The 15,044-nt window shown below is 35.6% G+C and overlaps 1 protein-coding gene across 2 annotated transcripts in view; it reads right to left on the bottom strand.

The window, feature by feature from the left end:
* Positions 1-494: 494 nt before the first annotated feature.
* ACSL3 (acyl-CoA synthetase long chain family member 3) overlaps positions 495-15,044 on the bottom strand; it is an 87,348-nt gene continuing 72,798 nt past the window's right edge. For both annotated transcript variants that reach the window (XM_061187923.1, XM_061187915.1), the window contains 7 exons: positions 14,041-14,180; positions 12,290-12,462; positions 10,548-10,622; positions 9,278-9,469; positions 7,882-7,996; positions 6,322-6,479; positions 495-2,227 (listed from right to left, as the gene is read on the bottom strand). In XM_061187923.1, the coding sequence (XP_061043906.1) occupies positions 2,070-2,227; positions 6,322-6,479; positions 7,882-7,996; positions 9,278-9,469; positions 10,548-10,622; positions 12,290-12,462; positions 14,041-14,180 (1,011 nt within the window). In that variant the 3' untranslated portion in view covers positions 495-2,069. The remainder of the gene's footprint in view (positions 2,228-6,321; positions 6,480-7,881; positions 7,997-9,277; positions 9,470-10,547; positions 10,623-12,289; positions 12,463-14,040; positions 14,181-15,044) is intronic.

Below are 15,044 nucleotides of genomic sequence, written 5' to 3'. Positions count from 1 at the left end.
CATCTGACACCTGGCATCTGGTATTTTAGGAATGAAAGGAACTATAAAAAAAAAAGAGAGAGAAAAATGGGACTATGTACAGATTAAGCCAGTCTTATTAGATGTTTCTGAAAAGAAACAACTTCTATCCTGAATCAGTGATAAGCTACATATTCATCTGCCACTATTTCAAGTCACAGTTATACTGATATCTCTCCTTTGAAGCGCTGAATGGTTTTTTCTAAATACTTTCCAAACGTCATTTGAAAGCAAGTAATTATTCTAAAGATAAAGCATCAGAAACAAATTCTGTCCACCCAAGCTGACTTTAATGTTTAGATCACAACATTTTAGAGAGGTTCCATTTAATTTTTCCCTATTTTTACTTCTTCTTGGCAGTTTTTCAAAACTCTGTGAAAATTTAAACTATGACAAGAAAAGCATTCAAAACATAATACAAATATATACAAGAATACAAGAAAAGTTTAAAACAAAAAACACCATATTACAATATCTCCAAATACGATGTGTTTAATGATATGGCCAAAAACTACAGGGGTTCCAGGTCCTCAACACTCCCACTATCCTATGCAGATCTACATTCATACCTTTTCACATATGTGTATTTTTGTTTTGTTTTGCCTTTTTGGTGCCTAAAGTCACTGAGAATCAAGAAAATAACTAATATGACATGAAAAACATGGTACCTATGATTTTTTTACATCCTAGTCTAAACACATCTTAATTGGTGCAACATTACTCTTAATAATAGCCAAACAACAACAGACAAGCAATACATATGAAAAGACGTACTATATATAATACAATATTTTTAGAATCACAAATAATTTCCACACTGACATTAAAAACCTAAAAATTAAATCTTAACTCACCTCATTATAAAGTTAAATTCTCATGTATCATAGTAAGAATGCTATTACAAGAAGCATTCTAAATTATTTCATTTTCTAGTGTAGAAAGGTTATGGTAGAAAAGATAAGGTGCTTTTTTAATAAGCTGCCAACAGACACTGACAGTGGCTGACACACATACCCAGTGCAAACTATCCAAGAAAATAATCCTAATTTGGAAATGAGACATATCATTAAACAGCTAGACTAAAAGTAGAGTGGGATAGAATAATTTTCCGTGACTAATAGGTCATAAACACACAGGCAACTCAATGTACATGCAGTCCATGAAATAAAGAATAACTTTCCATCCTTTTTTTTTTTTTTTAATTCTACCTTAACTTTTAAAATTGTTCCCAATTCTAAAAGTTTAGTTTCCTAGTTTCCACAGCTAACTAGAAGACTCTGGATATTCTGATGGTAAGCTACTAGAGATTAGTGATCCACTGGTGCTACCCTTGCTGTGTTTTCTTCTTTACTATGAAACCATAACCCTCTATTGCTATTTTGTTTCATGCAGGACCAACCAAACTTAATTTTTTTTCTAAGAAAAAATAAATATATAAAGAAGACACTGTCAGGCATATATTCACAAGGTCTCAATTTCTTAAAACATAAGTATGGGTATATTTATTTCTCTCAAATGCATACAAGACAATAATTACACAGCAACAAATCTTTTGTTCAACAATGATTTGATTCATAAGCATTTGAATGAAATTTACATAATTTCACATCCATATCCTTGCATGTTTAAATACTGTAAGTAAAAAAGCCCCCCAAATAACCAATTCTTGTATTTCCTATTTATCCCTCTATACATCCAAACTTTAAAAAGTTACAAACTGAACATTATACAGAACATACAAATCATGTTTAAAAACTTGAGGTTTTAAAATCACTGTTCCCCGAAGATGATTCAAAAACGTCCTCACGCTGACCAGTGCAGTCCTAGGTGGTAAAGTAACTTGGAGGAGGGGAAGAAAGAAGAGACAGACACAAGTTTGCTGTCTTAATATTTTACTAATCCTGTTAGTTAAAAATGGTGATGTCATGAGAAATAACAGTTTAGGTTTAATATGAGGAATGGAGTCTGCCTCACAGCTTGAGACATGCATTTCAAGTATTTTCCTATTTGATCTGAGCTCCCTGCAGCAAACTGATGCTGAAAGAGAATAATTATTTTCTTCCATACATTCGCTCAATGTCCGCCTGGTAATGTGTTTTAAGCTCTTTGCGTTTCAGCTTGAAGGCATCTGTCACCAGACCAGTTTCAGGGGTCCACGGTTCAGGGCTCAAACGAATTTTTACTGGAATTTCAAACTTTTCCAGGCTTGCTGAGACGGTGAAAAAAAATGTAAATGCAAGGTCATGAAAAATATACAATTAAAATTCTTGGCAAATAATTTAACTTCCTCAGCCTTTGAGCACTCATCAAAATGCAAAGCCAACAGCTCATAAATCTCACTTCTAAACAACCTACCCCTCAGAAATACCAGAAGTAAGAAACAGATTAGGTATGAGAATTACAATAGCAAAAAAATGCTGAGAAAATCTACATGTCCATCAATAGAAGGAGTTGGATAAATTATGATACAGGCATAAAATGTACACAATTCAGTGACTAAAAATGAGTTAGATCTATCTGGTATGGGTATATAAAGATACCTGCAATACACTGTTAGGTTTAAAAGAAGTTTTGTTTTGTTTTGTTTTTTAACACTAGATAAACTTATATGCAACTAGATGTATACGACAAGGATACACACCAAAATAAACCGCATACCTCTAGGGGGCTAGGATCCAGGATTAAGGAAAAGGGCATGTCACTTTTTACCTTACACCTACTTGTTTTCTTTGAATTTATTTTAAAAAATCACTTTAGAAACTAAGAAATAACAAAGTTTCCACAGAATCTTGTCACTGAGCCACGATATTCGCCACGAGCTCTGAGGAAGGACGTCTGCTCACTACTGTGCTCCGCCCGCACTGCTTGATACCAAGCAGCTCCTCAACAGTGGAAAAATGAAGGGGGGCGGGGGGGAAGACAGGGAAAAGAGACGTAGTTTTGAAGGAACACCTTTCCTTAAAAAGACTGATTTACTTTTCCAGCATTCATTTAACAAATATTTACCAGGAAAAAAATACTGTATAAAGTGCTTTACTGAACATTCTTTTAAAATACAAAAATGAATAGTTTCTGCTCTCAACTGGTATACTATCGGGAAACAGGTAAACACCTAGCCATAATAATGTATATACCTTAAAAGAAATGAATTAAAAGGTGTAAGTGCCTTGGGAACAAAAATGATATATTAACTCTAACCTGTAAAAAGAAACAGAAATAACAAAGTTTTATTCTTCAAAGATGAAAAATATGTCAGGAGTGGTTTCTAAGAGGAAAAACCACTATGAGAAAAAGCAGTGAGGCGGGGACCACAGTTCTTAAGGGACAGGAGTCCGACACTACGGAGATGTGGGGAGACTCACAGGCGAGCACTGGAAGCCCACGTTCAGCTGTTCAGTGCTCGGTCGGCACCGCACTCTACGACCTGACTCAGCATGACGTTAGTTTAGGTACGGTGATATCATCTAGACCAGGTTTTAGAAAAATGAACACAGCTACAACCAAACGACCAGGTGAAGAAATGGGGACTCTAAGTGTAACTATGAGTATTTCTTCCCTATTTTGTTGTGAATCTGCTTGTATATAAGTTAAGCAAATATTTTTGTTTTCTTCCCTCCTATTCTCTTATCACAATGTATTAATAAGTTCACTTTATATCACAGTATTTAAGTTACAGGATATCAAAGGAGAAGAGTAAAAAAAATCAGTCAAGGGGTCTGCATCCACTTCTGGGGAAAAGGTTAATGTATTTTCAGTTGCACACTGAACAGGTGTATAATGTTAGGTGACAGTCTGACTTTGTTACTGTCTTTACTTGGAAATTTACTATGGTGTAAGGAAATGTATCTGGGTGCCAAGCTGACACTGGGTGGGCTGTGATAGTTTTATGCATCATCAGGGCTAGGCTAGAGTTCCCAGTTATTCGATTAAACACTAATCTAGGTGTTGCTTTGAAAGTGGTTTTGTAGATATGACTAAGTCAGCTGAAAGGCCTTGAGAGCAGAGCCGAGGCACCCCCAAACAAGCAGCAGTTCTGCCTGTGGACAGGGGCTTTGGCTCATGCCCAGGAGTTCCAGTCTACCTTTTTTTTTTTTTTTTTTTAACAGTCTGCCCTACAGATTTCCAGGTTTGTCTAGCCAGCCCCCAATAATCATGTAAACCAATTCCTTCCTTACAATAAGTTTCTTAATACATTTAACTTACTGATTCTGTTTCTCTGGTGTAAACCTAATACAGATTTTGCTTAAAAATGAAGCTGGATCCCTTCTTCACATCATATATAAAAATTAACCCAAAATGGATTAAGGACCCAAATATAAGGGCTAAAACTATAAAACTCTTAGAAGAAAACAAAGGGCTATTTCTTTGTAACTTGGATTAGGCAACGGTTTCTCAGATGTGACACCAAAAGCACAAGCAACAAAAGAAAAAAATAAACTGTATCTTATAAAAATTAAAACTGTTGTGCTTCAAAGGATACCATCAAGAAAAGTAAAAACACAATCCACAGGATGGGAGAAAATATATCTGATAATGGATTTGCATCTAGAATATATAAAGACTCATACAACTCAATAATAAAAAGACAACCTCACTTAAAAAACGGGCAAAGAATCTGAACAGCCATTTCTCCAGAGAAGACATACAGTGGCATAAGTACATGAAAACATGCTCAACATCATAAACCACCATCTGAAATACAAATCAGAGCCACAATGAGAGGCCACTTCACACCAACCAGGATGGCTAAAATTGAACGGATGAACAATAATGAGTGCTGGGAAGGATGTGGGGAGACTGGAACCCTCATACAACATTCGTGGGAATGTAAAATGGTGCCACCATTTTTAAAAATAGTCTGGAAAATATTTAGAAAAATATGTTCTGGAAAATAGCCTGGTAGTTCCTCAAAAGGTTCAACATAAAGTTAGCAGAGGCCCAGCAACTCTCCTCCTAGTTATCGACACAACAGAAATAAATAAGTATATCCACACAAAAGCTTGCGTACAAATGTTCACAGCAACATTATTCATTAACAGCCAAAAGTGGAAACAACCCAGGTGTCAACTGGTGAATGGATAACCAAATATTACTTGGCAATAAAAGGGAATGAAGTGTTGATACATGCTACGACAAGAAAACATGGATGAACACTACGTGCTAAGTGAAAGAAACCAGTCACAAAACCCTGTATATCATATGGTTCTACTTATACAAAATCTTCAGAACAGGCAAATCTATAGAAACAAAAAGATTAGTGGTTCCCAAGGACTAGGAGGTTTGAGGTATGGTGGGGAGTGACTGCTAATAGACACGCTATTTCTTTCTGAGGTGATGACAATGTGCTAAAGCTGATTATGGTAATTGTACAACTCTGTGAATATACTAAAAAACTATGTAATTGTATATACTAAATGGGCAAGTTGTTTGGTATGTGAATTATAATATATCTCAGAGCTGTTAACATATACATAAAATTTAAAAATAAAGCAAGAAGGCATATAAATTTTAAATTATGCTTAATTATTGTTTCAGTATTGTATCTTACTTAGAAATTATATAGGTTTCTAATTTCATATCCATTAATTAACTCAATTTAGCATCAGACCAAGGATTTCAAGTTACCTAGAAAAGTTGGAAACTATTTTCAAGCTGACATACTACAAAACACAACTACTGTTGAAATAAAGGGTCAAAATGATTTCATCTGATTAAATGCAATTTATATTTTTCATAATCTTGAATAACATATCTAAGGAGAATAAAAATGCATACTTGTATTACACAAGACACTGATGACTCAGAAGGTACAACTGTTTTTAAGAAACCAACAACATTAAACAAAGTCTCTCTGCACTCACCCCTCAACACACACACACACACACACACACACACACACACAAGGGGTGGAGGACACATGAGTTCAACCGACTACCAGCACACTAACAGTGTAGCAAAGTGTCCTGGACAGTTCAGTGCAGGCTGGGGTGTCCAGGAAGCTAAGTAGGGCCTTGGGAACAGCTGAGAAGAGTGGAGAAAGGGCCAACCCAGAAAACAGAAGCTGCCGAGAAGAGGACATTCTGAGACACGTCCATCAGTGGTGGGCGTGGATGATTTGTGTGTCCCTAAAGGGGCTTCAGTGGGGGACTGATAAGTGCGTTCTTCTCCCTACTAATGGTGGGAAAATATGATTGGCTTCTGAGCAGGAAATGTAACCTAAGCCCTTGTAGCAAAAACAGGATAAGCAAGCTTAAGTAGCCTCTTCCCACCTCAGTTCTCGGAATCAGCTCAACATTCTCTCACCTGAAACAGCAGCTTCAGAGAGCACTTTGAGCACCTCATTCTCCATCTCGCAGCTGTTACACAGCTCCTCCCAGGTCCCTCGAAGTCCCCTCTTTCGCGCTAGTTCCGTTAGCTCCTTTTGATTCGGCACAACAAATCCAATGACATAAGAGTGATAACTGAAATGAAGGGCAACTTGGTTAAGGCACCACATGGCGTACACCGCATTAACTGCGGTCAACTGGCTACGCTGACATTCAGCGATCAGCTCTTCACCATCCCAAGCAACACGCACAAGGGCGTATCTGGTACCGCCACGCTTGCTGTCTGATTCATAACGCACTGCGGTGCTCTGGCAGAATTCACTGCTAAATAAACCTGAACCTGACATTTCATGATAAATTTCAACTATGTATATGTATATAACTGCTATGAATCATGCTTTTAAAAAAAAATTACAAAATCAGAAAATTCATCCTTAAAAAATCAGTAATTCACATCAACAGATTAAACAAAACTGAAAGCTAACGTAGATATGAAACTGTTTCTAAAAAAATTTGGCAACAAATCTAAGTAATGTGATCATACATATTTTTTCCTTTGTTATCATGGGAATTTGTGTTCTAGAGGAACTCTGAGTATGCTCGCTGAAGGCAGCAACCTGAAGAAATGGCAGCAGCATCAGGAGAAGATCAGTTCTGGTTAATATCACATATGAAAATCCAGAACTGTAGCATCACTAAAGAAAACACTTCATGACTAACAAAGGGCAGAATCATTTATAAATCAATGTAGTAAATCTTTAAAGTGGGCCGTACCTCAAAGTCTATTTCTAAATTGGTTCTCCTAACACCAGATTTTATCTTTTCATAATAAGCATTATGTCAACTGCTGTAGTAAGGGTCCCAGGCTGGCCACAAAATATCCGATCATTAACCCTGGAGAATGATTGCCACATGCAATACTGGTATGAAAAAATGTAATCAGAGTGCCAATCTGAAATTCCAACACATTTCCCAAGAGTGCATTTCTGGGATTTTAACTTTAAACTCTCCTTCCCAGCTGCCTCTATATCATCATGGGCTCGAGACGCTATGTATTAAGCCACAGCTTAACATGGCTTAAGGGGGAACGGAAGCCCACACCTGGCTAGGGTCCCAAGCAGGCTCAAACTGACAGGGGGTAGTAAGAACTGAGCAGAGCACTGCTCTGACCCCACCCCCGACTTCTTCACTCGCCTCTCCTCCGGACTGGTTGTGGGACGCCTCCCTGTGCGGAAGGACAGGTGGCTAGGGGTACCAAGGCAGCAGGAAGGAGGGTTTTATTTCCTTCCCCTTCCTATCACACAGAACACTGCACTGAGATGGAAAACAGAAAACAGGGACAGAGGAAGAGAAGGAGAGCAGCATCACAAGGAAAGAATCAGCTAGTGGCTGTAATGAGAACAGGCCGTTCCCAGAGACAGTGGATAAGAAGGAAGAGTTCTTGGTATCATTTTACAAAGAAGGCCGGCATAGAAATGAAATGCCAACAGCATACCAAATGTTTTAAGTAAAAGTAGCATAAACTCTACTTTCTTACCTGTTTGCATATGCACAAATGTTATCTATTAGTGAGAGATTCTTCAAAGCTGCCTCTACTTTCCCAAGAGAAACATATTCTCCTGCCTGTAGTTTTACAAGGTCCTTTTTACGATCTGTGCAAAAACAAGGCCGGGAGGGGGGCACATTGGAGGACAATATTATTATACCTTTAATACATAGAAATATTGGCCATTCCCTAAGTAATCGGCTATCAATTAAGTTCACTATAGTGGTTATGCTAAAATTAAAAACACATAAAATTAGGCCCTTATTTTTGTACTACTAAATATATTCTTGTGAAGAATTAGCTTCTGATTAAGGGACCCCATCATCAGGGCTTCAGGCATGTTCTGCTGAACAGATTATGTTCCTGGTATACATTCATACCAGAAAGGTCAACAATATACTCAATGCCATCTGAAAGCTCACATTCTATCCGAAGAGAAGCAGGACAAAAAAACATCACTTTAATACGATACGGTAGTACTAGGTGTTAGGACTCTCCAACCTGCTGATTTTCAAAGAATTCCCGCAAGTGAGGCCTGAGCTGAGTCTTGAGGGAAGACTGAGCAGTAGCCAAGGGAAGAACACTGGCAAAGAAGAGAGACGTGCCAGCTTGAATTACTGCAGCATACAGGAGGAGGAAAGGTTTTCAGCAGGAAAGCAGCCAGTGAGGTGGGGGTTTAGTAATCACGTGGTGGCAGCGAGAGGGTGCATTCAGCAGGGGTGAGCATAGCAACAGAAAGGAATTTCTTGCAATAGGGTGACAGAAGGTGCAGGCCTGACTTTCGATCACAGAAAGAGGGACAGACAGAAAAGAATGATCTTGAGGCATATTTTTATGAGGTAAAGCAGTGGGATATGGATTAGATGTGGGGAGTTGACTGAAGAGGTTCTCATCTCCTGCCAGTGTCTAGATGGCATGACTGGGATAGAAGTGCCACTAACTGAGAGAAAGCACCTAAGAGGAGAAGCAGGGAAGGTATTTTCACCCACAGGTCCTAGTACTGAGCTGCCAGGCCTTCCTTAGCTCTCACAGGCAAGGGAAGGACATGGTTCTGACAGGAAAAGAGCCCTAATGACCTCTAGATAGCAAAGAATTCACAAAAATGAATATTCCCTATTAAGAACGGGACTCTTTAAGGGTTATCTAGTAGTAATTAAAAATACCACTGCTGTTGAACAGACCCTGAGACCTCATAATATGTCAAGCCTTATAAATTCCACAGAGTCCCTAGTGTACATTTTTATATTCCAGGGATAATGCAGAGACCATACCAACACTATATAAAGATGAATTCTTACACTATTAAACAGCTTCTCTAAATATATAGTCTCTCTTTTGAAAAGCTATTTTGGAAACATCCACTTAAAGAAAGTATTAGTTCGCTTACCAATAATCTTCAAACAACCATCAGGGTCAAACTCTCCAATATCTCCAGTACAGAGCCACCTCTGTCCATTTTCATCTTCAAAAAAATCAGCTTTTGTTTTTGCTTCATTTTTGTAGTATCCCATTGTCACATTTTGGCCACCAATAATAATTTCACCCCTAGGATGTGGTTTATCAGTATTAAAGTATCCACCTAACAAACATAGAATAATTTAGAGTTAATTCAACATTTTTATCCCTGCGTGCATCGTGTGAATATTTGAAACTATTAGTTTCTAAATAGGGACATCTGATTTTGATCCGATCAGGGTTTCTCCCAAAGGAAATACGGCAGGCACTACGAACAAAATTCATCAACATAAAACTAGTTGCAAATTTTCAGCTGCTTAACCCTAAGCACTTCTGCTTTCAAACTACTATTCCAAGAAAAAAATTAAACTCGAAAATCCAACATCTATTGTATAAAATAATTACATATGGACGACACAGGTCAATTCCTTTAAGGATTCTGTAGAGATTCTTAAATATCATACTAATAACTGATAAAAGTGTTAAATCGTGCATTTTGAGAATAAATCTCTGTATAAAATCAAATTACTATATATTTAGAAGATTTATTCCTTACAGATAATTTCAGAATGGTTCCAAGTTAAAGCTTATTAAACATTTTCACTAGTTCTGCTAAAAGATAACTGAAAAATGACACCCAAGCCTTAGAATCTCTTTGCATAAAAGGTGCACCCAAACAAATCATAGAAAATATGTACATGTTAATAGGGTCATATAAAATTTTTAAGAAGTGACTAGTATTTAAATGGCATGAGCAATAGATTTTCATGTAATTATAGTAAAAATTTCCTTCTGATAATTTTGGGTTGAAGCCCTCGGAGAAGAGAAAGAAAAAAGAAAAAACAGGTAAAAATCTTCAGTTTCATAGAATGAATTATATGATTTTGTTTCTACAAAATATGATCATTTGTAATTTATAGGCAATATTTATTTAGCACATTTCTCAAGTTTTTCCCATAATTCTTATTTGCATTTATGTAATAAAATAAGCAAATAAAAACAATTATAATTCTTCGAAATCATCTTTGAAATAAGCAAAATAAATGCATTCATATAGCTCTAGATAAAATATTTCTATTATAAAGGACAAAAGTGAGCACTTGTGGGTGATTTTACACTCTAAAGTAAGGAAGGAAACGAAGCACAATTCTGAAGTTTAATATTATACAAATTAATGCTCTGTGGTTAAAAGAGGTTATTACCTTCCTCCCAGTTCTTTAATTTGATTTCACAGCAAACTAATGGTGCTCCCACTCTGCCAGTATTGTAGTCCCACACTAAAATGCAAATAAAAAAAAGTATTTGATTACAGTAGTTAATAAATTGCTTCATTTTTTTAAACTACAAAAAACCAGTGATTTATCCCAAACCTTAGATATCCCCAGAGAACCCTTAAATGTAGAAGTAGCACACTGGTGAAGCAAGCTGTGTAGCCCACACTGAAGTGTTCTGGTTTTTTTTTTTAATCCAAATTGGTTATAGACATTTAAAAATCAAGACATTTTACAAAAGAGTATGGAATCTCCAAGAACAATGGGCCCACATTTCCAGCACAGCAACAACTGTAGCCCCTATCAGACAGTGCAGGCCTGCTCCAGTTTCCCCAGATCCCTTACCATCACATTTTCTTACACCAGGGCCCACTTCACTCATTTAAGTAGCTGCCTGGCTCATGAGTTTGTCTTCTCTATCTTAAAGGATAAAGGAACACAATGGTTTACACCTATTCCACTTTCTTACTAGACTTAACAGCTCTGCAGTACAAATAACCTCTCCCATCTTCTCCCATGTACCACTATTTCAAACTGAGATCTCTGAAGCTTCCCTCGCATCAGCTCATACTATCACACCCTATTTTTTCATAAATTCATATAATAAGAGTTCAGAGATCACGCTGGAGATTAAGATTGTTAACTTTCAAGGATCTGGGAAAGAACCCACCACTATTACGAACTACTACTGCACTATGTTTCCTCTTCAAAGAGCATTCAAATATCAGAAATGAAAGGTTGATATTTAATACTTTACAGACTTATTTACAACATAAACCGTAACTGATTAATCACACATCCAATGGAAACCTTAAAAATGGAAGAAATTAAGGCTCTTCAGGAACCGTATATGCGTGTTTTTAAGATTGCTTGTCTATTTTGTGCAAAACAAGACTTAGAAGCAGCTTCCAAAAATATATAAAATACAGAGAACGTAACTGAAAACTGGAAAATACAGAAGTAATGCAGGATAAACCTGGCATAAGAATGGTGCACAAAAGAGCTCAAGGTAAATAAGGGAAAATGAAAAGTGAAGAGGTTTAGTGTCTATCAGTATCTAGAAAATACAAAGGAGAAGCATAGTTTTATCTAGGACTAGAGAACAAAGTAACTTTCTTCCACAAAAGGGCATATGAGGCACTAGGGGAGTCATCTGGGCACCGCTCAGGTCATGGACTGCCCCCTCAACCTCGTCACCATGATAAACTCCAGAAATCAGATTCTCTAGACCGGAATCTAGTTCCTCGTTGCACTTAACACAGACCACCCACCCCAATAAACATTTCTGAATTTGAGCCTTAATAAACATACCTAAACAACCAGAAAATACACATTAATTTTTCTACATAAAAAGAAATTTAAAAACTGATATAAGATGATAAATGTACACAATACAGCCAATGCTTGTGACGAAAACTTCTTTTCTAGAAAGCTAAGGAGTTTTTAATACTACATATCATAGTTTTAACTCGAAAACTCCTCTAGATGAATTATTGACAATTAGATATACCTAATACATTCTAAAAACTGATATCAATAATCACACTACTTGGGATTTACACAAATATTTTAACTGCTCTTCTATATATCTGCAAAAAACAACCCATACTAAAAAGTGCCTGGAGTTGCACCCCAGCCTCTGTTGGACACACCACTTCGTAGATAACACTAACCTTCTGTAATTGTTCCAGCCCCACAAGATTCCGTGAGTCCATATCCCTGACCGACAGGACAGCAAAAACAGATGTTCATGAATCTCTGTGTGGTTGCAGAAAGTGGAGCACCTCCACACAAGAGAAGCCGAATATTTCCACCTAGCAAGCTGCGAACTTTCCGGAAAATAAAGCTTAAAAAAAAAAAAAAAAAAAAAAATCAATCAGATAATCACAGAATTTTAAAGCTAAATGGGATTTTCCAAATCATTTAGACTAATCTTCCAATTCTGATACACAGGCACACCGTGAAGATATTTAGAGTTCAGTTCCAGAGCACTGCAATAGAGTGAATATTGCAATAAAGCAAGTCACATGAATTTTTTGGTCTCCCAGTGCATACAAAAATTATGTTTATACTATACTATAGTCTATTAAGTGTACAATAGCATTACGTCTAAAAAGCAATGTACGTACCTTAATTAAAAAATACTTTATGTTAACAAATGCTAACCATCTGATAATACAGGGTTGCCACAAACCTTCCACTTGTAAAAACACAGTAACTGTGAAACGCAATAAAGCAAAGTGCAATAAAACGAGGTACACCTATATGAGATGTTGAGATTAAGCATCTTATCCAAGGCCATAAAGCCAATTTAAGAGACTCTCTTGACCCACTACTTAAATCTAAATGTTTATTCAACCAAGTTTATTCAACATGTGATTTTTCTCTTGAGAACTTCAAGTAATATTTGAATTCAAAATTGTCAGGTTTAATTTTATATAGTAATGGAAAACCCTTGCTTATGGCCAGAGCAATTAGTTTTATATCATTATATAATACATATTATATTAATACTGAATCCTATTGTATCTTCATAAAATTTAGTATGAAAAGTAAATTATTTTTTTGCTTTCGCTTACTTCATTAGAAATGTATACGTATTTGTATACAGCAATTTAACTCTTTAAAATTTTACTAATTCAAGTTGAAGTATCTGGTAAATTAAAAAAAGAAAACAATTCAAACATCTAATTGCAATGTTTCTGAAAATACACTAATTAAAAAGATTGCTTACCACCTAGATGAAAAAGGGGGAAGAGTTTTGTTTTGTATTTTAATAACTTTGAAAAAAGACCAAGAGGCAATCATTTAAAAAAAAATATATATATATATATATATAAATAGGCTTTACAAAGCAATTCTGTATCTCACTGGAGATATAAGTAAAAGGCAGGAAAAAAAATTATAAAGTTTTAAATAATGTGAAACACATCTGAAAGTTACATTAACATTCCCATAAAAAATAATTTGAATGTCATACTTTTATTTTCTAATTTCTAAACTATTTTATAGTTAAATCTACTTATTCTATTAGTGCCATGGCGGGGAGGGGGGAAAGGTGTGTGGTAAAACTCATTTAACACTTTAAACACAAAACATTTAATCATATTTGGTTGCCATTTTATATTCATATTGAAATAAATATAAAAGCAAAGAGAAACTCCTTCTCAAAATAATTAAAATCATATAAGTGTCCACAGAAGACATAAGCACACATTTAACACAGTAAAATTTTTAGTGAAAATTTTTTTCAAATAACGTTGCAATCTTTTTTAATTGCTCATATTCTTATGCAAGACGGATTTTTTTTTAGAGTCCCTTTGACTTTTTAAGATAATTTTTTCTTATAACTATCTCAATTAATTGGGCTATTAATGTGAATAAAATGATCAAATTATCAAGGAGAGGGAGAGCCTTTACTTACCTATCACACAGCGGAGTACCATGCCCTTTTGAAATCTGTTCCATTTTGTAATTATAGGCGAGAATAAACAGAGTGCGTTGAAAATTACTCATTTCATTCACTTTATTCATGACATTTTTGTAAATCCGATCCATGATTTCCTAGATGTATAAAAATGAGTTAATACAGTCAATAATGCTATCAGCTACCTTATTTAAAATCTTAACATCAGATTACTATTTCCATCAATAGAGGCATTTTAAAAGATACATTTTGTCAAGAATAAACTTTTAAAATAGAGCCACAATCTGTTTAAAAATGAGATTTCTGTAATTTTTAATAGATGCTCATGAGTAGTAAAAAAAAAAAGAAAATGGGGGGGCAGGGAGATATTAAAAACCTTAGGGCAGTAATATGCCATTATTGATTCTTTATACTGCTTTGCTCTTATTTATTCTGAACTAAAAACTAAACTCACTAAATAAATGAACAACTATATAAAATTAAGAGAATTTTAAAAACCATTCTATCTTATAAAGATATAAAGTACTACATTCTTTGCTCACAAAAAGACCATGGGGTTATTTTGGTTGTTTGTTTGATTTTTAATGCTGCACCCATGAAAAATTTCCTTGTCTGCACTGTGTTTTGCTTGCTATGCCTATTCCTACAACATATACTTTAATGACTTGAAATAGTTTCTCTCTACAATTTTAAATTATATTTAATATTTATGTGAACCAAAAATTTAAAGAAATATAGTACTAAGGAAACTACATACCTAATGAAACTCCAAAATTACTGGTCATTTATATTTGACTTTGGAATAACTACGTAATTATGCTTGAATGTGAACACTCAGTATCCAATTATAATTCCCAACACTTTCAAACAAAATCAGAAAGCCTCGTAAAATTTACATTAAGAGAGCAGAAAATCATTGCTATCCCGTTTCTACTGCTCTTATTCCCGGGCCCCTCCCTATGCCTGGTATTAAATTAAGATGCACAGTGCTGCTAGGGTAA

The sequence above is a fragment of the Eubalaena glacialis genome, chromosome 1 (genome assembly GCF_028564815.1).
Source record: "Eubalaena glacialis isolate mEubGla1 chromosome 1, mEubGla1.1.hap2.+ XY, whole genome shotgun sequence".
NCBI classification, from domain to species: Eukaryota; Metazoa; Chordata; class Mammalia; order Artiodactyla; family Balaenidae; genus Eubalaena; species Eubalaena glacialis.
This window is presented reverse-complemented; position numbering and strand designations above follow the sequence as displayed.